The sequence below is a fragment of the Pongo pygmaeus genome, chromosome 23 (assembly GCF_028885625.2).
Source record: "Pongo pygmaeus isolate AG05252 chromosome 23, NHGRI_mPonPyg2-v2.0_pri, whole genome shotgun sequence".
NCBI lineage: Eukaryota > Metazoa > Chordata > Mammalia > Primates > Hominidae > Pongo > Pongo pygmaeus.
Window position 1 is genome coordinate 50,237,469 of NC_085931.1, and position 23,877 is coordinate 50,261,345.

General features: G+C 52.8%; 1 protein-coding gene, 1 long non-coding RNA gene and 4 other non-coding genes across 7 annotated transcripts; 1 reads left to right on the plus strand and 5 right to left on the minus strand.

The window, feature by feature from the left end:
• Positions 1 to 7,381: 7,381 nt before the first annotated feature.
• On the minus strand, positions 7,382 to 15,094 carry RPL3 (ribosomal protein L3). Of its 2 annotated transcripts, XM_054469415.2 has the most exons (10): positions 14,296 to 15,094; positions 13,097 to 13,289; positions 12,165 to 12,333; positions 11,413 to 11,548; positions 10,061 to 10,247; positions 9,376 to 9,536; positions 8,802 to 8,903; positions 8,315 to 8,410; positions 7,871 to 7,990; positions 7,564 to 7,664 (listed from the first exon to the last, which is right to left on the minus strand). In XM_054469415.2, the coding sequence occupies exons 1-10, from the start codon at positions 14,296 to 14,298 to the stop codon at positions 7,620 to 7,622; spliced, it is 1,212 nt and encodes a 403-aa protein (XP_054325390.2). In that variant the 5' UTR covers positions 14,299 to 15,094; the 3' UTR covers positions 7,564 to 7,619. The 2 variants fall into 2 exon arrangements, with proteins under 2 accessions (XP_063519150.1, XP_054325390.2); XM_063663080.1 differs by having other exon boundaries at positions 7,382 to 7,990; positions 14,296 to 14,959.
• LOC129023764 (small nucleolar RNA U83B) lies at positions 8,514 to 8,606 on the minus strand. Its single transcript, XR_008496912.1, has one exon. It is a non-coding gene; the product is annotated as a small nucleolar RNA U83B (small nucleolar RNA).
• On the minus strand, positions 9,905 to 9,999 carry LOC129023765 (small nucleolar RNA U83B). The gene has a single exon (XR_008496913.2). It is a non-coding gene; the product is annotated as a small nucleolar RNA U83B (small nucleolar RNA).
• On the plus strand, positions 10,026 to 13,289 carry LOC134739295 (uncharacterized). Its single transcript, XR_010125917.1, has 2 exons — positions 10,026 to 10,486; positions 13,044 to 13,289. It is a non-coding gene; the product is annotated as an uncharacterized LOC134739295 (long non-coding RNA).
• Positions 11,549 to 11,603, minus strand: LOC129023770 (small nucleolar RNA U82P). The gene has a single exon (XR_008496916.1). It is a non-coding gene; the product is annotated as a small nucleolar RNA U82P (small nucleolar RNA).
• On the minus strand, positions 13,748 to 13,811 carry LOC129023759 (small nucleolar RNA SNORD43). Its single transcript, XR_008496906.1, has one exon. It is a non-coding gene; the product is annotated as a small nucleolar RNA SNORD43 (small nucleolar RNA).
• Positions 15,095 to 23,877: the final 8,783 nt, after the last annotated feature.

Here is a 23,877-nt window from a genome sequence, read left to right on the forward strand (position 1 = left end):
ACTATAGTATATAATACACATAACACACAAAACGTGTTAATCAACTGTTTTCACAGTCAACAGTAAGTTATTGGTAGTTAAGGCCGGGTGCAATGTCTCACGCCTGTAATCCCAGCACTTTGGGAGGCTGAGGCGGGCGGATCACTTGAGGTCAGGAGTTTGAGACCAGCCAGGCCAACATGGTGAAACCCTGTCTCTACCAAAAATACAAAATTAGCCAAGTGTGGTGGCGGGCGCCTGTAGTCCCAGCTACTCGAGAGGCTGAGGAAGGAGGATCTCTTAAACCCAGGAGGCAGAGGTTGCAGTGAGCCGAGATGGCGCCACTACACTCCAGCCTGGGCGACAGAGCAAAACTCCATCTCAAAACAAACAAACAAACAAACAAAGTTATTGAGTGTTAAATTTTTTTTTTTTTTTTTTGAGACGGAGTCTTGCTCTGTCGCCCAGGCTAGAGTGCAGTGGCATGATCTCAGCTCACTGCAAGCTCCGCCTCCTGGGTTCAGGCCATTCTGCCTCAGCCTCCCAAGTAGCTGGGACTACAGGTGCGCGCCACCACACTCAGCTAATTTTTTTGTATTTTTTAAATATAGACAGGGTTTCACCGTGTTAGCCAAGATGGTCTCAATCTCCTGACCTCGTGATCTGCCCGCCTCGGCCTCCCAAAGTGCTGGGATTACAGGCGTGAGCCACCGCGCCCGGCCGGTAGTTAAGTTTTAGGGGAGTCAAAAGTTATACCTGGATTTTTTACTGCATGGGGGGTCACTGCCTCGATCCCCACATTGTTCACGGGTCAGCTGTAAATGAATGTGCAATGTGGAGCCAGGGAAGCTGCTGAGGTGGGAGGTCCTGCCTCTGATTAAATGTATATGAGAAATGCTGGGAATAGTGGTTCCCAGGAAGCAGGAGTGAAGCACTGGGCATTGGGCTGGATATTGTGTCTGTCACTCCAGATCCTCAAGCCGCCCTTCACCTACTGCTCTGTGCCCCAGGATGCTGACTTCTGGGGACTGTATCAACCCAACTCCCTTGCCACTTCCAGCTGGGTTCAGCCATTGGTGTCACCAGCAGAACAGAAGGTTGGGGTCAGTGCTGTGCTGGTAGATGTCTAACAAGCAGCTCCCTGGAGGAACGGCCCTGATCTCTAGTGTCTGTCTGTTTCCCTGGTGTAAATATTCCTGCTGTGGGTAGAGATGGTGTCACAGATGGATAGGGGATGACATGGTGTCTTCATCATAGGCCCTGGTGTTGCCATGCCAGTGTGTCCATAGGCCCTGGGCCATGGGGGAAGATGGCGTGGCGTGTCAATGTCCAGGTGTGTTCCCAGGTGCTGGCATGGGGATGAGCTGGGGCTTTCACACCAGCTGGTCCTCCTCTGTGCTTGGATCCCCATCTGTCAGGTGGGGGTGACAGGCAGCTCCTTGCTGCCCCCTGTTGAGGGGTTTCTGTGCAATAAGGCACACAGTCCTGTCTGGCCCAGTGCCTGGGGCCCGTGAGTCTTCAGTAACAACGGCCATGGTGGTGACCATCGCCTGGGTCCTTGCTCATGCCCCGGGGCTGGCTGACCAGGCTCAAGGATGGCCTGGGGTGGAGGCCTGCTGGAGAAGCCCACTGGGGAGGAGACGGCGGCCAGTAGGATGGGGAAGTTGGCAAGGCAGCTATCTTTAGTGCCTTCCCTCACAGCCGTTTTCCTCTGCCGGGCTAAGCAGGACTCTGGTGGGGACCGGGTGGGGAGGGGTCACTTCTCCATAGTCACATGAAGCCCAGTGACCTGGAGGCCAGCTGTGCAGGCTCAGGGCCCAGCGAGGGTGGGGCTGGCTGTGGTACCGGGCTCCAGGAGACCTCATCCGTAAAGAAGCAGGGGCCAACTGTAGGATCCTGGGAGAGGGTAGGGGGCCAAGGAGCATTGGGGCTCGCAGTGGCTGCTGGGAAAGTGTCCCTCCAGTCTTCACCCAGAGATTTCGCAGCCCTCCTGCACCAGGACAGCGTGGTGTGATGGTTGTGCGCTCGTGTGTGGAGCCTGGATTTTATATCCCCACCTCGCGACTCCTAAGAGTCTGACCTCAGAGACTGTGACTTAACCTTGCTAAGCCTCAATTTCCTCCCTGTGAAAACAGAAGTGATGCCAGGCTCAGTGGCTCACACCTGTAATCCCAGCACTTTGGGAGGCCGAGGTGGGTGGATCACCTGAGGTCAGGAGTTCAAGACCAGCCTGGCCAACATGGTGAAACCCTGTCCCTACTAAAAATACAAAAATCAGCCAGGCCTGGTGGCGCGCCTGTAATCCCAGCTACTCAGGAGGCTGAGGCACAAGAATTGCTTGAACCCGGGAGGTGGAGGTTACAGTGAGCTGAGATCGCGCCACTGCACTCCAGCCTGGATAACAGAGTGAGACACTGTCTCAAAAATAAATAAATAAATAAATAAATAAATAAATAAATAAATAAGGTAACTCTGGGCTGGGCAAGGTAGCTGAACGCCTTTAATCCCAGCACTTTCCGAGGCTGACAGGGGAGGATTGTTTAAGCCTAGGAGTTCGAGACCAGCCTGGGCAACATGATAAGACCCAATCTCTACAAAAAATACAAATATTAGGCCGGGCACGGTGGCTCATGCCTGTAATCCCAGCACTTTGGGAGGCCGAGACAGGCGGATCACAAGGTCAGGGGATCGAGACCATCCTGGCTAACACGATGAAACCCCGTATCTACTAAAAAATAAAAAAATAAAAATAGCCGGGCGTGGTGGCTGGCGCCTATAGTCCCAGCTACTCGGGAGGCTGAGGCAGGAGAATGGCGTGAACCCAGGAGGTGGAACTTGCAGTGAGCCGAGATCACGCCACTGCACTCCAGCCTGGGCCACAGTGCGAGACTCCATCTAAAAAAAAAATATATATACAAATATAAGCCAGGCATGGTGGCACACACCTGTAGTCCTAGCTACTCGGGAGGCTGAGGTGGGAGGATTGCTTGAGCCTGGGAGGTCAAGGCTGCAGTGAGCTGTGATCACACCACCACACTCCAGCCCTAGGCGACACAGTGAGACCCTGTCTCAAAAAATAAAAATAAGGTAACTCTGAAAGAGTTGAGTACAAACCTTGGCACACCGTAGGTGCTCAACAAATAAGCCCTCTCCTTCTCCCTTGAGCCAGCATTCATTGGCTTTACCCACCCCTGGTAGCCTAGAGTGAGGGTGAAGAGATGCCTGGGCTCACATCCCAACCCCACCAATCATACAGCATCCCTGGGCAAGTTATTCATCCACAAGCCCCAGTTTCTTACTGTAAAATGTGATCATAACAGAACCTGCCTCAAGGAGTGAGCCTGATGACTTTTTCTCTGTGTGAAATGCTCAGTGCCTAATACAGAGCAAGATGCTCACAATGATTGCTGCCTGTTGTCCTGCGCACTGCCTTGACCTGTGAGTGCTGCTGATTGTGGGTGAGCAGCTGGTGAGGTTGGGCTCTGGATGGTTCCTGGATGCTCCCTTCCTCCCTCACTCTCAGGCCCGTGGAGTTACCGCAGCGCCCCCATTATCTGTGGTTTCACTTTCCTTGGTTGCAGTTTCCAGCAGCCAGCCACAGCCCGAAAATATTAGAGAAAATTTCAGAAATAATTCATAATTTGACATTACATGCCATTCTGAGCAGGGTGATGAAATCGTGCAGCGATGATCGTGACTCATTTCTCTGTCCAGCGTCTCCGCACTGCAGGCGTTCCCTCCCGTGAGTCACTTTGTAGCCCTCTTGGTGATCAGAGAGAAAAAGCCTAATCCACAGAGGGTTCGGTACTATCTGTGGTTTCAGGAATCCACTGGGGATGTTGGAGGGTAGGGGGGCTACTGTAATTTCCTGCCTCCCGTGAGGTTCGCATCAGGCCGTCTCCTGTTGGTGGCCTGGCCTGGGCTCCTGAGACTGCTCCTGAAAGGGAAAGGGACTTTGGGCTCCTGGGAACTGCCCAGGAGGCAGGGCAGGGGGACCCCCAGAAGCTGCAGCAAGTAGCTGCATTCTCAGCTACGAGGTTGAGAACCAAGGGGAGGAGGGTGAGCTGCCAGCTGCATCTGGGTGGGGGGACAGAGACAGAGCAGCACAGCCCCCACCAGCAAGGCTGTCAACGAGGATCTAGGCAGAGAGCAATTTGGGGCGAGCCCACAAGGTGGCGGCCAGCCACTCACCCCTCTACACCCCGTGGCCATCCCCAGGTGAGCTGAGCGAAGTCCCTGGCTCCATCACACCTTTTAAGGCAAAGGAAGCTCCCGCCACCACCTCCCTGTTCCCACTTGCTCAGAAATTCCCAGCAGGTATTTTTTCTTTTTTTCAGGAGAATGGAATGAGACTTCTTGTTCTGTCACCGCAGGATTCCGGCGAGGCCTGTCTAGGGGTTCTGGTAAGAGAAAAGCGTGACAGGAAGCACATGCCAGCAGGCACTTGGAGATGTACCCTCGGTGACATGCACAGGCACGGCAGCCGCCCCACCCACCACAGGCCTCCGCTCGGGACAGCCGGGCACACACACAATACAGACGAGGCCCAGAGACGCAGAGACCCCCAACGAACCTACTCCATGCTAAGGAGACAAGAGATCCAGCTGGGAACGAGCCCCTATCATGAAGCCCCTCCCTCAGGAGCTCATACTGGAGCCCAGGAGCCTTGTCACACCCCAGGGCCTTCGCACTCACCGTTCCCTGCCGGGAGTGAGTGTTCCAGCACAGGGCTCCACGGGCAGGATCCTTGATACCTTTCAGATCTCAGAGAGGCCTCCTCGACCCCACCCACGTGACTCCATCCCAGTTACGTTTTATTTCCTCACAGCCGTCTTCACTTCTAAACTGCCTTTTTTCTTGACAGGATCTTGCTCTGTCACCCAGCCTGGAGTGCAGTGGTGCAATCATGCATGGCTCACTGCAGCCTTCACCTCCCAGGCTCAAGCCAATCCTCCCACCTCAGCCTCCCAAGTAGCTGGGACTACAGGCACGCGCCACCACACCCAGCTAACTTTTAAATCTTTTGTAGAGACAGGTCTCACTATGTTGTCTCAAACTCCTGGGCTCAAGCCATCCTCCCATATCAGTCTCCCAAAGTGCTGGGATTACAGACGTGAGCCACCACACACGGCAGGCAAGGAAGGGCTGTGGGGCCGTCAACAGCAAAGGCTCAGCCCCCAGTCAAGCCAGGCTGCCCGTGAAAAAGGCTTTCTGTGCACTTGGGCACATGTGGACAGGTACGGGTGATGCCAGCCTCCACTTGCAGCCTACAGGTGTGTCTGTGGTACGGGGTGCCTGTGTGTGTGTCCTGAGCCTGGGGGCGGGCAGACAGACTACCCCTAGGGGCCTTTGTTCTTTGCGTCCTGTCATCCTTGCCATACCCACAACTGGGTACAGAGCCCTGGACAGGAAGCAAGGCTCAGCCAGGACATCTCAGACCAGCAAACCCTTTCCTTTCTGGGCTGGTGGGCAGCGGGGCTCCAGGCCCAGCCTAAGGGATGGGGAAGGGAGGGGACAGGCCACTCAGCAACCCCACCAGGACGAGATCTAACCAGGGAGACTGACAAGAGGCACTATCCAGGAGACCAGGCAACCAGGTCTCACACCTGGCCCTGCCACTGAGGTGCCTGGTGGCCTTGGGACAATAGGTCCTGACCCATTCCAGCTGTGCACTTGACTCCCATGACTGCGGGGCATCCAAAGACCCCGATGCAGAAAGGAACCCTGCCCAATCCAAAACCCCTAGCAGGGCCCTCTTGCAGGGCATGTGCCGCGCACTCACCCCCTGGTGGCTCCAACCTGAAGTGCAGCTCCAGTCACCTAGGCCCAGACTGCAGAGCCAAGGATGGGAGGGGCTGCAGGAAGGAGGGTTCTGCCTTGAGACAAACTGCCCCAAGCCAAGCTCAGAAGGGGCTGGAGACATGAGGGGGGACACACGTGGGGAAGGTTCCTGCTACACACAACTCAACTCTGACCTGCCCCTGCCTCAGGACCCACATGGCACTTATCCACTCTGCACCTGGATGACTTCAATATTTTTTTTTTTTTGAGACAGTCTCGCTCCGTTGCCCAGGCTGGAGTGCAGTGGCGCCATCTCAGCTCACTGCAAGCTCCGCCTCCCGGATTCACACCATTCTTCTGCCTCAGCTTCCACCTCACACCTGCCACCGCGCCCAGCTAACTTTTTGTATTTTCAGTAGAGACGGGTGAAACACCGTGGTCTCAATCTTCTGAACTTGTGATCCGCCCGCCTCAGCCTCCCAAAGTGCTGGGATTAAAGGTGTGAGCCACCGCGCCCGGCTGACTTCAAGATATTTTAGTGCTCCACCCCGCACCCTCAGGTCCACAGGGAGGCAGCGACAACTTGGGAATCTCCCCAACTGTTCTCCTGCAGTCCCACACACGCCCCGAGCCTACAGGTGCACCCCGAACGCTGATCCTCAGATCCCAGGTATTGCCAATCCATCCGAATAAACAGACTCAGACACGCAGTCAGGGCCCCAGTGACTAGCAGGCCTGCCAGACACTGCTGGGTGGACAGTCAACTGGCACAGCTGGGGACTCTATCCACAAATAACTCAGTGAGGGATGGAGTACAGCACAGCGCCTGCACACAGCCACAGCACCTGAGTCTGAGGGAGCAGCTTCAACAGCATCAGGGCACCTGTATTCCACACCCCGTCCTGGTAGAGCCTAGGTGCAGCTTGAGCAAAGATGGGGAGTCAGCAAGTGGGTCCAAGCACCAGGGTCCGTGCTGGGCTTCACCAAGATCAGCGGACTCCAGGCCAGGTCACAGGGGTCAGCTCAGAGCCTGGAGGCTTCCTTCAGCTTACAGCAGCAGCTGCACCCCAGCATCCTGGGCTCCAGGAGGGCAGCAGGCACTCAACATGCAAGTCCAGAAAGCAAATAAGTCCCATGCCCGAGGGGGCTGGGGTAGAGGGGCCATCTCCAGTGGGAACAGGGACTGCACCAACCAAGTCCCAGAAGACAGACCCCAGCCCAGAGGGGACACACAGCCCTCTGCCACACGTTCCAACTAGGCTTCCAGCTGCCAAGCCTGGGAAGTCCCTTAACCTCTGTGCCTGTGTTCATGTTCTCCCAGTACCAGACTTGGGGTGCAGATTACAAAAGAACCTGAACAAGCCTTAACTGGAAGCCACCCTTCCCTGGATTAATTTAAAACCAAATGAACTTTTTAAACAAGTAACAGACCCAGGGTCTGCCTGCACATCAGGATCAAAGGCGCCAGGGAACATCCAGGCCTCCTTGTCTCCTTCCCGTCTCCACAGCACTGGCATCACCCAAGCTGTGCAAACAGCAGAGACCCAGCTGCCTCGCCCTGGTGACAAACATTTGCACAATGCCCACTGCTCCAGGCTGGATTTCTACAGCTCAGCGGCACAACCAGGCCCAGTTTTCACCTCCCTCCAGGAACTGAGGGTGGGGGACAGAGTGGGAGGCCAGAGGGCAAACCCAGCGAAGCTACAGAAAGGAGGGCAGTGGCCTTGGGGAAGACAAGGCACCTCAAGGGCCCCCATCTGCCTCCCCAGTCCCAGCCTCTCTCCTGAAGAAAGAGGCAAGATGTCAGTGGAAAATAACTTTTATTGAGACCCCACCAACTGCAAAATCTGTTCCTGGCATTAAGCTCCTTCTTCCTTTGCAATTCGGTCTTTCTTGAGTGGTCCCTGTGGGGAGAGAGGAAGTGGTCAGAGGTAGAAGATGGCAGGTGACAGCAGATGCCCACTCTAGAGGGGACCAAGACTCTGGGCCAGTCTCCACAGCCACAAGAGAGGCCTAAGGCATCAAGACCACCCCTACCCCGGCTGGAGCCAAAGGCAGACGGCTGGCCAAGCCACCACACCCAGCGAGGGGGGCAGGCAGAGGTGCTCACCATGAATGCTTTCTTCTCCTCCATGGTCTGGAAGCGGCCATGGCCAAACTTGGAGGTGGTGTCAATGAACTTAAGGTCAATCTTCTCCAGAGCCCGCCGCTTCGTCTGCACCAGCAAGGACTGTGGGCCAAGAGGGGAAGGCATTTAGGATTACGAGAAGCCAGGCTTTCCTCAGCACTGTTCACTGCGCCCCTGCATCTGGGAAGCCACACGATCAATTCAGCCTCCCCCACCGTCCGGCAGATGAGGACACACTCAAAGCAGCAAACAGCCCAGCAAGGCCAGACTGGGAATTTCCTCATCTCAGGACTTCAAAGCCAGTGTGAAAGGACTGCCAACACCCTCTCCTTCCTTTCCTCTCCCATCACAGAGCCACCAGCGTCTGTGGCCTTGGACCCTCCCTCTACAAGAGCCCCCCCCATGACGAGGCAGGACCTGCCTCACCTTGCGGAGGGTGAGCACCCGCTTCTTGGTTCCCACCACACAGCCTTTCAGCATGACAAAGTCATTGGTCACTTCACCATAGTGGACAAAGCCACCCTGGAAAACAAGAGCATCGGATCAGCACAGGCCCAGCACCAGGCCCAGGAGGGGATTGTTGTGCAGATGACCCCTCCAGGTTCAGGCCCTCCCTGACCACAGGGCTGTTCTCAGAAGGAAGGCAACAAGGAACGGTTCCGCAGTCTGTCTCGGGCGCTGTGCCCAGCGCACATTCCAGGCCTCATCACTGAACAGCTGAGCCTGAGACCCCACTTCTCACCAGCCAACCCCAACGAGTGAACTCAAATGACAATATGCCACTTACAAGGGACACAGCTAGGTGCTGTGCTGGCTTCAGTTAATGATCCTGCTAGCAGCCCCTAGGAAGCAGCCTATCCCCAAAAGCACGAGGCCTGGGGTGGCCTCACGGAGCAGAACACCCATTACTTACCAGAGGATTGATGCTCTTGTCAGATAGGTCATAGTCAGTGGAGGCATTGTTCTTGATCAGCTTGCCATCCTTGATAAGGTAGCCCTGGCCAATCTTATAGATCTGAATGAGCAAGAAGGGTGTAAGGCTGGGGCATTAGGGACAAATAACCCAGACACGCCAGTGTGCTGACCTGCAAAGCACTCTAGGAAGGCACCTGAGGCCTCAGTCCCAGTCACAGCGTATCCCAAGGTCAGAGCAAAAAGCTGGCTGGCCCTCCAGGTTCCTTTCTGTAAGGTGGCTGGGCTAAAACTAAAGATCCTGCTGTACAACACAGGAGGCCTGTCACCCCCCTGGTGGTGGGATCAGGGACCAATAAGGCTAGCATCCCCAGCCACACCAAGTCAGCCCCACCACAGCCACTTCACAGGATGGCACCTTACAAATCATCAAGATGGGCCAGAACTGACCCATGAGAAGCATGTCCACATGATGCGTAAGCTACAGTCAATGAAGCAGCGCTGACAGGCACAGAAACCCCACTGCCCACCATGTGGTCATCTTCCCACCCCCAGGGAGCCACTCAGAACCTCACCTTCTTGTTGATCTCAGTGCGGTGATGGTAGCCTTTCTGCCCAGCGCGTGCCACAGAGAAGGCTACACGAGCAGGATGCCATGCCCCAATACAGGCCACCTTGCGCAGGCCTCGGTGGGTCTTGCGGGGCAGCTTCTTGGTGTGCCAACGACTGGTGACCCCTGGAATGGATACACATTACTGCACCTCAGCGCCCAGCACCTCCCACTGACCCCTTCCTGCTACTCAATAATTACCAACCATGGCTGGGTCATCTGAGGGAGTGATAAAGATTATTTCATGTGCATTACCCACAGGTCTCCCCTGTCAAGCTGGATAGGCTCTGAGGGTGTAACCCTGAACTCAATTCTGAATGGGTGCTTTTTAAGGAATCCATCAGTTTAAGCTCCCCCATCCGCAGGGACTGACTGACATTAATTCCAAGCTCCCCTTTCCAGTTATCAGTAGGCTAGAAAGAGCAAAGGGTCCAGGAACATGTTAAGAAGTTGTCCTCTGGCACTCCGCTATCCCAGCTACTTCTGACCACAAGGCTGTTCTCAGAAGGAAGGCAGTAGAGAATGGTTCTACACTGTCTGATTCGGGCGCTGTACCCAGCGCTCACTCTGAGCCTCATCACTGAACAGCTGGGCCTGAAACCACTTCTCCCCCAGGTTTGCACAGAAACTCAAGCCACTGCAAAGCTCACCTTTGTAGCCTTTGCCCTTGGTCACCCCGATGACGTCGATCATCTCATCCTGCCCAAACACTTGGTTCACAGGTACCTGCTGCTCAAGCCTCTCGCGGGCCCAGTCCAGCTTCTCAGCCACGGTGCCTCCGTTCACCTGGATCTCCATCAGGTGGGCCTTCTTCTGGCGCAGAGGAAGCAGGCGCATCTAGGAGGAGGTAGACACAGCTCAGCTCCAGCTGCCAACGCTCCTCCCACAGCAGAGGAACTGCAGCTCCATGCGGCCTGATTGATGTCAAGCACACGGCAAAAAGCCAGTAACTCTGAACAAGTCACTGAACCTCACCAACAGGAAGGAACTTTCATTTTTGCCAACAGCAACAACTTAACTTTGGATACTGGTGCCTGAGTTACTGTCAGGATGAGCGGACAAGGCCCACACCACAGGTAACCAGATCCCAGCACCTACCAGCCCAATGTTCCTGTGGCTGTCCTTTGGGTCAGTTCCTTTTGGGGTATTGCAGTGGTTTTACCTCAGCCACCTACACTTGCCCTAGTGACAAGCCTGTTTTTGAGAGAGCACAAGCTCTAAGTAAGAAAATGCATCACCGGGCGCAGTGGCTCACGCCTATAATCCCAGCACTTTGGGAGGCCGAGGCAGGTGGATCACCTGAGGTCAGGAGTTCAAAACCAGCCTGACCAACATGGAGAAACCCCATCTCTACTAAAAATACAAAATTAGCAGGGCGTGGTGGCACATGCCTGTAATCCCAGCTACTCAGGAGGCTGAGGCAGGAGAATAGCTTGAACCTAGAAAGCGGAGGTTGCGGTGAGCCGAGAGGGCTATTGCACTCTAGCCTGGGCAACAAGAGCGAAATTCTGTCTCTTAAAAAAAAAAAAAAAAAAATGCATTTAAGCATAAAGCTTTCACTCAAGGACAGCCTGGCAATGTCCTGACAGAATTTCAATGGTGGACATGCACTCTCATCCGTGGTGGCCCTCACCACATGGGGTTGTACTCAGCACTTGAGATCAGCCAGGATAACCAATAACAGGACAGCAAGAGGGACCCACTCTAACCAAGTCAATAAAGAGCCTGCTCAGCTCACCAACTAGGTTTCCAGGAGAGCAGCCAGTACCTCACAACCGACTTTCAGACAGGCATTTCAGTGTTACTGGTGAGTCACCAGTTGGGTCAGCCAGTTGGAATTTTAAAGGAGAATGGTTCCCCTGCTAAGGGCCAGTAACGACACAGTGCCCTCTGCTGGCAAGAGAGAAGCCTACCCATATGCATGCGGGCACGGGACCCCCATGATCACATAGGTCACTTCTACTAAGTGGCAGGCCAAGCCACCCTGGGGCACTGGGCTCACCTGGGTGTGGGCAATGACACGGATGACTTGGCAGTACTTCTTCATGCTGCTGAAGTCCTTCTCCAGCTGCTTCTTGCCATCCTCATCCTGCCATTTCTTGCAGTACTTGGTAAAGGCCTTCTTCTTAGATTTATGCCTTCAGGAGCAGAGCAGAGTTGGGGAGGGGACCAGGTGCAGGCCTTCATCACCCCTCCAAGGGGTGAGCGGAAGGCACACTGGCACCGCGTGGGGATGGGGCTCATTGCCGGCTTCTAAGGAGCCTTTTCCACCGGCAAGCGGAGCCTGGATGGAGCTCATCGGGCAGAGCCGAGCGGAGCTGAGCAAAGGTCCACAAGGTTAATTTAAGTTACACGCATTCAAACAAAATTCTTGCTCCGGGAGAAAGCAACCTTTCTGCCTTGGGGAAGCACCCACTCAGTGATAGAGGAAATGGGACATTCCACCCAGGGCCAGAGGCCCTTGCCACCCCTATAGGGGTTGAATTTTTCTGCTACCTCTCCTGGTTTCTAGTTGGACTCTTCAACCAACTGGTCCTCAGCCACCACCCACTAGCCTGGACTCAGAATGAGGGTGTTAGCTTCCGGCTGAAACCAGATGGCTGGCTAAGTCTGATCCCAGGTATTTTTCTGTTCAAGAGGCAAACTAAACCCAAGACAGCAGCTCCCTGCCTGCTACAGAGCTGAGAAACCACGCACGTGCTGCTCCCTGCTCTCCAGCTCCCAAGCTAGGGACTGCATGGCCTCCTCCCTTACCAATTCTTATAGAAACGCCTCTTGCATTCATCACTGATGTGCTCAGCGAAGACAGTCTTGAAGGTCCGGAGGCCTCGAGGGGTTTCCACGTAGCCCACAAGGCCCACAACCACCATGGGTGGTGTCTCTACAATGGTCACAGCCTCCACCACCTCCTTCTTGTTCACCTCTGCAAAAAAAAACAGTAGTCAGACTTGGCAGGAGCCCAAGCAAGGGATGTAATGTTTTCTAGGAAAATGCAAAGTGCCCATTTAGGCCAGAAGGGCAACTGGGCCCCACACCTGCAGTATGGACTCACAGGGCTGTCCTTACTACCTATTTCTCATTCTAAGCACATTTATGTTATTTAAACAAAAAATATCAGGACCCTAGACAGCCAAATACCTGTCCAGCTTCAAATCTCTTCTACAGAAACCTCTGGAGGCACACAAGATTGCTATTTATCTGGAAAATTCAATGTCCTAACAATAGCTCTGAGCTCAGAGATTAGTCAATATCAACTGCCTAACATCAATGTCTCCATAGCTAGCAAGCAGTGCTGTTAGACATCTCTAAGTAGAACACACACAAGTGGCCATTATTTAAGCTTTCAGGTGAAAAAAAAATGAATGAGGCAGTTCTTATGTCAGCCTCAGCAGCTCCAACCCCCCACACTAGTGTTACTTCTCTTTGCTAAGGTTCCTGGCAAATTTACTATGCTCTGAAATTAATACCCCACACCGCACCTAAAGCAAACAGTGCTAGCCATCTGTAGCCTTGGAATATTAGTCTTGAAGTTGAGCATTCCCATTCTGCTGTCACAGCAGTTCTGACAACCTGTAACTCCTGCTTAAAAAAAAAAGTCTGCCCTCTGCTAACAGCTTGACTCCATCTCTACAGTTTCCCTCCCCCTCCACTCCTATTCCCCCAACTTTTAGGATGCCTGTACATACTGGATCCTGGCCTGTCGACTTCTCGCACGATGTGAGTCATGCCAGCCTTGTATCCCAGGAAGGCTGTGAGGTGGACCGGCTTGGACGGGTCATCCTTAGGGAAGCTCTTCACCTTCCCACGATGCCTGCTGCTGCGCTTCCGAGGCAGGAAGCCGAGGGACCCATGTCTGGGAGCGGAGAACTTTCTGTGAGACTGGGCGGGGGGAAAATCACCGTCAGCACCCAAACCAAAGCAGTGTCCCCTTCTCTAGTTCTCAGCTGCCTAAGTTCCAAATCTCAGCAATACTGAATCCTGACCAGACACCCAGAAAGCCGAGTAAAAAGGTCATTATCTCTTCCAGGCTCGCACGTGTCAAGAATGCTTCTGTATTCGACAAAATTTAAGCTGAATTTTATTTCAAATCCTCTCAACCTGTAAGAAAACGAGCCACCCATTTTTTTCTCTAACCCACACAAAAATACACTAAGTAGTAGCACTAAAAACTGCTTAACAAGCAGCTTTATGTACCAATTAGCAAGGTTTTGACTACTAAAGAAAGGGACTCCTGGGACTAACGCTGGGTAGCAGCTAGCAATGCTACGCTATGGGCTGCCTCCGGCGCCCGGACACTAATCACACCGATACACGTAGGCCAGAAAACTCCACAGAGCCAAATCAGAACATGACAATCAGCACACAGTTTCTGTCCGCCCGTCAATAAGTTCATCATCTGTGGTTTCTGGGAGCTCCAGAGGCCTTCGGAGTGCACTAGCGGTGCCAGATATTCAGGAGGACTCCACAACACTCCCCTCCCCCAAGCTTCTTTACCTCCCAATGAGAACGGCGCCGAGAACCCCCACCCAAGGTCCTTCTACCCAGACAAGCAGCTCATGAGCCCTAATCCCAACTAATGATAGAATTGGTGAGGTCGAAACTCAGAAATGACTCATGGCTTTAAAAATGCCGGGCCTCCAAGCCTGCTCCCACCCTTACGGCCTCTCTCTGGCCGACCTGCAGGCCCAAAGCCAGTCCTCCAAGCGCTCTTCTCCACAAGCCTCTCGACTTTACAGAAAATAGGCCAGACTGAAATCCCCGCTGGGTCGCCCGTGCCCCTAGAGCAAGCCCCCGGCGCCGGCCAAGACGGGATGGCGGCGATGCGTCTCGGATTCAGCCATGCCGACGCGGATGACAATGAAACAGCCGCCATTACAACACATACCATCACGCCATCAAATCCCGCCGGTAGAGGCCAGTCGGCCTTTAGTGTCCGCTATATAAAGCCAAATCTGGCCCCGCCCCTTCCGGCGTGCGAGCGCGCCCCCGCGGCAGACGTCGCGTCGGGGGCACGTACCGAGCGCCATTTCCACGCACGCTCTTCCGCTCCTAGCTTTCGTTCGGAGGTTGACGTCAGCTTCGGAGACAGAAATTACACACTCTACGGCGAAGGGTCGGGTTCAAACTTAGTGAAAAGCCGCGGAGACGTGGGCTAAGGGTTGGTGCGCCACAAATCTACGGCGTCCAGCAGCAGCCAATTTTGATAACAACGAAGAAAAATGGCTGGGTCGCTTCTCTTCCTGTGATATGCAGCTATGTCTGGAATTAGCGAAGAAAGACTGAAACTCTCGTTTCCTGGCTCCCACGCTGGTTTTGCCGCGACACCAATTTACCTTTAATACCTTTAATCTCGGGCATCCCTCCCTCAAGCCCTATCTCTGCCATTTCTCCCATGCTAATGCAGTGGCCCGCGCTTGATTCTGAGGGTCTCAGGAGCGTCCCAAGCCTGCGGAACGGCCTCACGACCTCGGGTCATGCCTAGTCCAGCTGCCCAGCCTCCCGGAGCCCCACGCCTTCCAGACCTCTGCATCAGCGAGGGCTTTCGCTGATCTCTGCCTAGGGTGACTCGGATCCTGACCGATTCCCTGCCTCCAGGCTCGTCCCCTACAAATTTTTTTTTTGAGACGGAGTCTTGCTCTGTCGGCCAGGCTGGAGTGCAGTGGCACGATCTCGGCTCACTGCAAGCTCCGCCTCCCGGTTCCCAGTTCAAGCAGTTCTCCTGCCTCAGCCTCCCGAGTAGCTGGGATTACAGGAATGCGCCACCATGCCCGGCTAATTTTTATTTTTTTTATTATTTTTTTTTTTTAGTAGAGACGGGGTTTCACCATGTTGGCCAGGCTGGTCTTGAACTCCTGATCTCGTGATCCGCCCACCTCGGCCTCCCAAAGTGCTGGGATTACAGGTGTGAGCCACCGCGCCTGGCCCCCTACAAATCTTTCTAAGAATCAAGTTTTATCTCGTTACTTTCCATGGCCGCCTCGTTGTTTCCTCGGAATTAAGCATCAACTTCAGCGGCCACCAAAGACGCTCCCCTAACCGTCTACTTCAGCCTCATGGCTGTGCCAGAGCACACGCTCTCATATCACCTGCTTCCTCTGTCCCACCCTGTCATCTTCTTTAATTCTGGGCCTGGCCTTTGTTCCCACCGTCGTTTAAAAAGCATTCTCTCGGCCGGGCGCGGTGGCTCACGCCTGTAATCCCAACACTTTGGGAGGCCGAGGCGGGCGGATCACCTGAGGTCAGGAGTTCGAAACCAGCCTGGGCAACATAGCGAAACCCCGTCTCTATTAAAAATACAAAAATTAGCCGGGCACGATGGTGTGCGTCTGTAATCCCAGCTACTTGGGAGGCTGAGGCGGGAGAATCGTTTGAACCCGGGAGACGGAGTTTGCAGTGAGCTGAGATTGCACCAGTGCAATCCAGCCTGGGCGACAGAGTGAGACTCCGTCTCAAAAAAAAAAAAAAATTATCTCACTTAATCCTCACACCTTTCCCAAAGGACATAACTGATAGATCTTCAATCCATTATTAGAAACCCTGGGGGCCACATATGTTTGAAAATTCGGCATTTTTTGAGTTTTAAAAAGGTAATATGGTGCACATACTGTATATTATGTAATCCAGCACTTTTTAAAGAAAAACAATATTCCGTAAGGAAACATGAATATTCACATGGAGTGGGACAAATATAAATAGACACATCAGTTAAAGGCTGACTTTGCTGCTCAAAAAATGCATCAGTTTACTTTTTGCTGCCAAATAATTTAAGGTTTTTAAAATTTCAGGATACAGGCCAGGCACGGTGGCTCACACCTGTAATCCCATCACTTTGGGAGGCCGAGGAGGGTGGATCACTGGAGGTCAGGAATTTGAGACCAGCCTGGCCAACACAGTGAAACCCCATCTCTACTAAAATACAAAAATTAGCAGTTGTTGTGCATGCCTGTAGTCCCAGCTACCCCGGAGGCTGAGGGAGGAGAATTGCTTCAATCCGGGAGGTAGAGGTTGCAGTGAGCCGAGATCGGGAAAGGGAAAGAATTCCCTTTCCAGTCAAGAAAGAAAAGACATCAGTAGACCTGAATTGCCTTGCCAACATACAAATAGCTCACCAGGTGTAGGGTAAACGCACCTAATAGCAATAACAAGCATACCCTTAGAATGACCTTGTATAGCAGATGCACCTGAATGTGTGTTCCGAGCTAAGGAATCTGGGAGTGGCCAACCCGAAGACTGGTTCCTTGTCTATGAGGAACACCTGAGCCCCCAGCCAGTCCTGTGGAATACAGACTCTACCAGGAATTGAGGCCCTAAGTTTTGGGTTAAATGAAGGCTACCAGAGAGAGGTCATTAAGGGGAAGGTGTTAAGTGAAAATGCTGTATAAACTGCATGCTGTTTGCAACCAGCTGCAGTTTTCCTGTCTAGCACACCACCACTGGAGTGTATGTACAGCGGATATGTTGTCCAGCCTGCCGCCATTGGACTCTCTCCTCTACGCCCCTAATAAAACCCTATGTTGGCTAGGCACAGGGGCTCATGCTTGTAATCTCAACACTTTGGAAGGCTGAGGCTGGTGAATAGCTTGAGCTCAGGAGTTCGACACCATCCTGGGCAACATGGTGAAACCTTGTCTCTACAAAAAATACAAAAATTAGCCAGGTGTGATGGTGCATGCCTGTGGTCCCAGCGGCTCAGGAGGCTGAGGTGGGGTGATCCCTTGAGCCCAACAGGAAGTTGAGGGTACAATGAGCTGTGATCCCACCACTGCACTCCAGCCTGAGCGACAAAGTGAGACCCTGTCTCAAAAAACAAACAAGCCAGGCGTGGTGGCTCATGCTTGTAATCCTAGCAGTTTGGGAGGCCAAGGTGGGTGGATCACGAGGTCAGTTCAAGTCCAGCCTGACCAAAGTGGTGAAACCCCGTCTCTACTGAAAAATTACAAAAATTAGCCAGGCGCAGTGTCAGGTGCCTGTAATCCCAGCTACTTGGGAGGCTGAGGCAGGAGAATCACTTGAACCCGGGCGGCAGAGGTTGCAGTGAGCCGGGATCGTGCCACTGCACTCCAGCCTGGGCAACAAAGTGAGACTCCGTCTCAAACAAACAAACAAACTCATGTCTCACTTGCTGGCTCTGGGTCTCTTCTTTGGTCTCGAATCTGATGCCTTCCCTATTGAGGTTAATAGGGATTCAGTGGTAGTGTACTTTGTTCAGGCATGGAGGCTCATGCCTGTAATCCCAGCACTTCCAACTCCCAACCTCAGGTGATCTGCCTGCCTCAGCCTTCCAAAGTGCTGAGGCGGGCAGATTACCTGAGGTCGGCGGATCACCTGAGGTCGGGAGTTCGAGACCAGCCTGACCAACATGAAGAAACCCTGTCTCTACTAAAAATACAAAAATTAGCTGGGCGTGGTGGTACATGCCTGTAATCCCAGCTACTCAGGTGGCTGAGGCAGGAGAATTGCTTGAACCCAGGAGGCAGAGGTTGCAGTGAGCCAAGATCGCATCATTGCATTCCAGCCTTGGCAACAAGAGCAAAACTCCATCTCAAAAATAGATAAATAAATAAAATAATAAATAAAAATAAAAATAGGGATTCAGCACAACATTGGGTTAGGCCTCAGTTTCCTTATCTGTCAAATGAGGAATTCATTCATTCATTCAACAAATATGTACTGAGCCTGCTTTGCCTAGCCCCATGCAGGGCTCTGAAACACGGAATAAAACAGAGATGGGGTTGGGACCCCTTCCCTGGAAGAGATCAGTCTGCCTACATCATAGCTATGAAACAGAGGCCTGTGCAAAAAGAACTGGTGAATTTCCCAATTTATGGGCAGGGTCATCAGGGAAGCCTCAACCACAGAGATGTCATTTGAACTGGGCTTCAAAGGATTTTTATTTGTCCAGGAAAAAGGGCAGCTCTCCAGGCAGTAGGAACAATGTGTGCAAAGGCAGAAAGGATAAAAGACAGTGTGGCCTGCAGAACTAGCTGTGATTTGGCACAGCCCAACTGGAAGACAGTGGCAGGAGGCCGGTTTAAGAAGATAGGTAGGGTTCAGACCTAAAGTTTCCAGCTGGAAAACATCATCCCGAGGCCAGTGGAATGCATTGAAAGCCTATGAACACCTATGCATTTATTTTTATTTTTATAATGAGACAGGCTCTTGCTATGTTGTCCAGGCTGGTCTCCAACTCCTGGTCTCAAATGATCCTCCTGCCTCAGCCTTCCAAAGTGCTAGGATTACAAGCGTGAGCCACCATGCCAGATCAGCACCTGTGCATTTTAGAAGGGTGACTTTACGGGGCCAGCTGGATTAGGAGAGGATGGAAGGAGTTTTCACTGTTCCGTGTAAGCCACCAACATAGGCACCTGGCAAAGGGCACTGAAGGTGAATATACAGAAGAAAGGGATGAGTGGCCAGGCGCAGTGGCTCATGCCTGTAATCTCAGCACTTTGGGAGGCTGAGGTGGGCGGATCGCAGAGCTCAGGAGTTCAAGACCAACCTGGCTAACATGGCGAAACCCTGTCTGTACTAAAAATACAAAAATTAGCCAGGCGTGGTGGTGCAGGCATATAATCCCAGCTACTTGGGAGGCCAAGGCACAAGAATCACTTGAACCTGGGAGGTGGAGGTTGCAGTGACCCGAGATCACACCACTGAACTCCAGCCTGGGCAACAGAGCAAGACTCTGTCTCAAAAAAAAAAGGGGGGGAAGAAGAAGAAGAAAGAAGGAGGAGGAGGAGGAGAGAGAGAGGGAAGGAAGGAAGGGAAGGAAGGAAGGGAAGTAAAGAGAGAAAGAAAGAGGGAGAGAGAGAAAGAAAGAAGGAAAGAAAGAAAAAGGGAGGGAGGAAGGAAGGAAAGGGAGAGAGAAAGAACGAATGAAAGAAAAAGAAAGAAAGAAAGAAAAAGGAAGGAAGGAAAGGAAAGGAAAGGAAGAAAGGAAAGGGGATAAATCAGATGTTGAGACTGGACTGGCTCTGGAAACTACTTGTATGACTCAGGGTGGGTGGGACAGGAAGCAACGAGTATGGGAATCAGGATGCCCATTTTGGATATTGGGTATGTGGTGTTATTTTAGAAGGGAGAGTTTGATTTATATGTGTAGGGATGGATTCATTTATGGGGTTAACTATATCCTTTCAAGTACAGATGTAAGGCTACATATCAAGACATATGCAATACATCAAGGTAAAAGTAAGGACATGGCCAGGTGTGGTGGCTCACGCCTGTAATCCCAGCACTTTGGGAGGCCAAGGTGGGTGGATCATGAGGTCAGGAGTTTGAGACCAGACTGACCAACATGGTGAAACCGTGTCTCTACTAAAAATACAAAAATTAGCCTGGCATGGTGGCGCACACCTGTAATCCCAACTAACTCAAGAGGCTGAGGCAGGAGAATCGCTTGAACCCGGGAGGCGGAGGTTGCAGTGAGCCAAGATTGCCCCACTGCACTCAAGCCTCGGTGACAGAGCAAGACACCATCTCAAAAAAAAAAAAAAAAAAAAAAGCTAAGGGCATGATGGAGGGATATAAGAGGAAGCCGGAAGTGGGATCACATCTAAAATACACATTATGGATCTCTGTGTTTGTGCCAGAGGTGGTCCTCTCATTTGGTTCAGAGTTTCTGTGTAGCCAAATAAAAAAGATGAATATGGCTAAACATGGTTCATAATATCCACATGATAAAAGCAAACCAGTGGCCAGAAGGAGTCTGCTGTTCCAGAAATAAGGATTGAAAGACATTTCTCCCCAGGGGTCCTCCTCAAGGGGCCAGGGTCGTACAGCCGATGATGCCTGGAACATCAGCCCACAGTGAACACACAATGGCTATGTACGCTCAGTGCAGACCAAAGAACTCACAGCGACATGCTGATCCGTGTGAGCTGTCTACAAGAGGCCTTTTAAAACGAGTGGGTTGAATGATATGATCACTGATTGCCAGTTTAATGCAAAAATCAAATCCAGAGTCTGAAAAGAAATGGGTTAACTTTATTTACAAAGAGTCCCCCATTGATTTTTTTTTTTCAAAATGGAACTTGTAGTAAGCAGCAGAAAAGACTCCAAGATTTTGCTCACACACCTGGAAGGGCAGATGGTCTCTGCTGCCAGGTAAAACCCAAGATGTACTCTAACTTTTGTGGAAGATTAGGAGGACTTGAGGAGGAGGAGAATGGAGGAAGCAGGAGGAGAAGAGAGAAGTTGGGTGGGACAGTTTTGCCTTGATGGTGTTTAAAGGTCTGTGTTCCCCCACTAGCCTGGAGGCAAAGCATATGTCTCCTCCCCATGTGCTCTGCCTGGAGGCAGAGCCTAGCATGAAGAAGATGCTGAGTCGCGTTTGTCAGATGAGGGCATGAAAATAGTGGACCCAAACGAGGACATTACAGCTGCATTTTCTTTCTTTATTTTTGAGACAGAGTTTTGCTCTTGTTGCCCAGGCTGGAGTGCAATGGCGCAATCTCAGCTCACTGCAACCTCCGCCTCCCGTTTTCAAGCGATTCTCCTGCCTCAGCCTCCCGAGTAGCTGGGATTACAGGTGCCCACCACTACGCCCAGCTAATTTTTGTATTTTTAGTAGAGACTGGGTTTTGCTATGTTGGATAGGCTGGTCTCGAACTCCTGACCTCAAGTGATCCTCCTACCTCGGCCTCCCAAAGTGCTAAGATTACAGGTGTGAGCCACTGCACCTGACTTATTATTATTTTTTGAGACAGGGTTTTGCTCTTATTGCCCAGGCTGGAGTGCAATGGCGCGATCTCAGCTCACTGCAACCTCTGCCTCCCAGATTCAAGTGATTCTCCTGTCTCAGCCTCCCGAGTAGCTGGGATTACAGACACCCGCCACCATGCCTGACTAATTTTTGTACTTTTAGTAGAGATGGGGTTTTGCCATGTTGGCCAGGCTAGTCTCAAACTCCTGACATCAGGTGATCCTCCCACCTCTGCCTCCCAAAATCCTGGGATTACAGGCATGAGCCACTGTGCCTGGCCTACAGCTGCATTCTCAATGACTGCCTGCCTTGCCTATTATGGGCAAAGAAGTTATGCCCTCTCTTTGACATAAGTTCATATCCTGATCTTTTGTGCTGTCATTGATTGTTGCAAAACTACCCTGCCCAGGTGACAGGATGTTTGGTCCAGAGGGTCAGCTAATATGAGCTTGGGGCGTGAGTGCAGCCTCATGTCCCTGGGGCAGGAGCCTGGGTACACAGCCTTTGGGTCGTGAAGGCCCCTTGCTGTGCTTCTCCACAAGGAGCTGTGGGGGAAATGCCCCACAGAATGGGAGCTGGCTGGGCAGGGAGGTCTGGCAGGTCCTGCTCCCGCTCCTGCTGCTGTGTGGCCTAGGCCTGGTGAACTCCTATGCATCCCTGCTGGGGCTGCAGGTGGAGATGGCAAATCCAGCCTCCCACTGGCTCTCGGTCTCCATGCTGGGCGTCTGCATTCACTGGTGCAGCAGCCTGCCAGTGGGTGGGGGTCTCATCCTCATCCTGTCCCGGAGACTGTGCATAGAGGTGATGCTGCCTGTCCAGCGGGCCTTGTGGCAGCAGCTGACTGTTGTGTGGATCTGGAACCTACAGCTGTTCACTACCCTGATCCATGGAGCCTGCCGCTGCATCTCGCGACTCCTGCAACACCTGCGATGGGAGGCTGGCCTGGCCGTGGTCTCCATGGCCCATTGGGCCTACTACAGCCTGGTGGGCTTCCGCCACGATAACAGCAAGGTGTTGGAGCTACTGCTGCAGGCCGTGCTACAGCACATGGCCATGTCCCTGCTGGCCTGCTGCCTGGACAGGCTGTGGGTGGCCATGGGACCGGTGGCCCAGGCCATGCGGGGCTATGGCCTTCAACCCCTGGAGAGGGCCAGGCTGTGCCGGGCAGCCTCCACAGACCTGGATGCAGTCACCATTATCCTCCCAGCGACCACCATCCCTTTCAGCCAGCGCTTCCCCGGACCTGACCCGGCCACCGTGAGTAGGCTCTCGCCAGCCTCCATGAGCTTGTGCATAGTGGTTGGGGTCAAGGATGAGCGAGGGAGAAGGCTGTGGCTATGGGGCCACCAACATATCCCTTAGCACCAGGTTCCGGAGCAGCAGGACAAGCAAGATGGCCTTGAAGTCTTCATCCAAGCAGGCCCTCACACAGCAGCTCAAGACGACCTGTCTCCTCATCATTCTTCTGTATATCTGTGCCGCGTCTCTCTTCATGCAGAGCTTAAAATAAAGCGATTAACTGTGGCCCGGCCCCAGGTATGCTCCCTGCCTAGCGTTGTCAGGGGGAGATAAAATGGTGACAGATCTGTCCACTTAGGCTTTTACTGGGCCGAGGGGCAAGGTGGGTGGTTCCCAGTATGCAACACACATGCATACCAGGGGCTGGGCTGGGGGACCTAGTCTCAGCCCTGTCACTACTGTGTATCCTTGCGGAGGTTCCTTCACCCTTCTCAGCTTCAGTTCCCTTTCCTGCAAAATATAGATAATAGGACTCTGAGGAGAAGGGATCTATAAAAAAGTGTCGTTTATGAATTGTAGCATGCTCTTCCCCCTCTAATTACTCGAACAAATAGTGCACAAAACCTTCTTCCTTTTTTTTTTTTTGAGATGGAGTTTCACTTTTGTTGCCCAGGCTGGAGTGCAATGGCACGATCTCAGCTCACCACAACGTCTGCCTCCCGGGTTCAAGCGATTCTCCTGCCTCAGCCTCCCAAGTAGCTGGAATTACAGGCATGCGCCACCACACCCCGCTAATTTTTGTATTTTTAGTAGAGACGGGGTTTCTCCATGTTGGTCAGGCTGGTCTCCACCTCTCGACCTCAGGTGATCCACCCACCTCGGCCTCCCAAAGTGCTGGGATTACAGGCGTGAGCTACCACGCCCGGCCACCTCTTTTCTATTAAAGGACATAAAAGAAGTCCTGAATAAATGGAGAGACATCACCAGTTCATGGATGGCCTGACACGTCTTTAAAATGTCAGTTGTGGCCGGGTGCGGTGGCTCACGCCTGTAATCCCAGCACTTTGGGAGCCAAGGCGGGTGGATCACCTGAGGTCAGGAGTTCGAGACCAGCCTGGCCAACAAGGCAAAACCCCATCTCTACTAAAAATACAAAAATTAGCCAGGTGTGGTGCCACACGCCTGTAATCCCAGCTACTCGGGAGGCTGAGGCAGGAGAATTGCTTGAGCCCGGGAGGTGGAGGTTGCAGTGAGCCGAGATTATGCCACTGCACTCCAGCCTGGGCAACAGAGTGAGACTGTGTCCCAAAAAAGTAAATAAATAGGCCAGGCGCGGTGGCTCACGCCTGTAATCCCAGCACTTTGGGAGGCCGAGGCGGCAGATCACCTGAGGTCAGGAATTCGAGACCAGCCTGACCAACATGGTGAAACCCCATCTCTACTAAAAACACAAAAATTAGCCAGGCGTGGTGGCGCGCGCCTGTAATCCCAGCTACTCAGGAGGCTGAGGCAGGAGAATTGCTT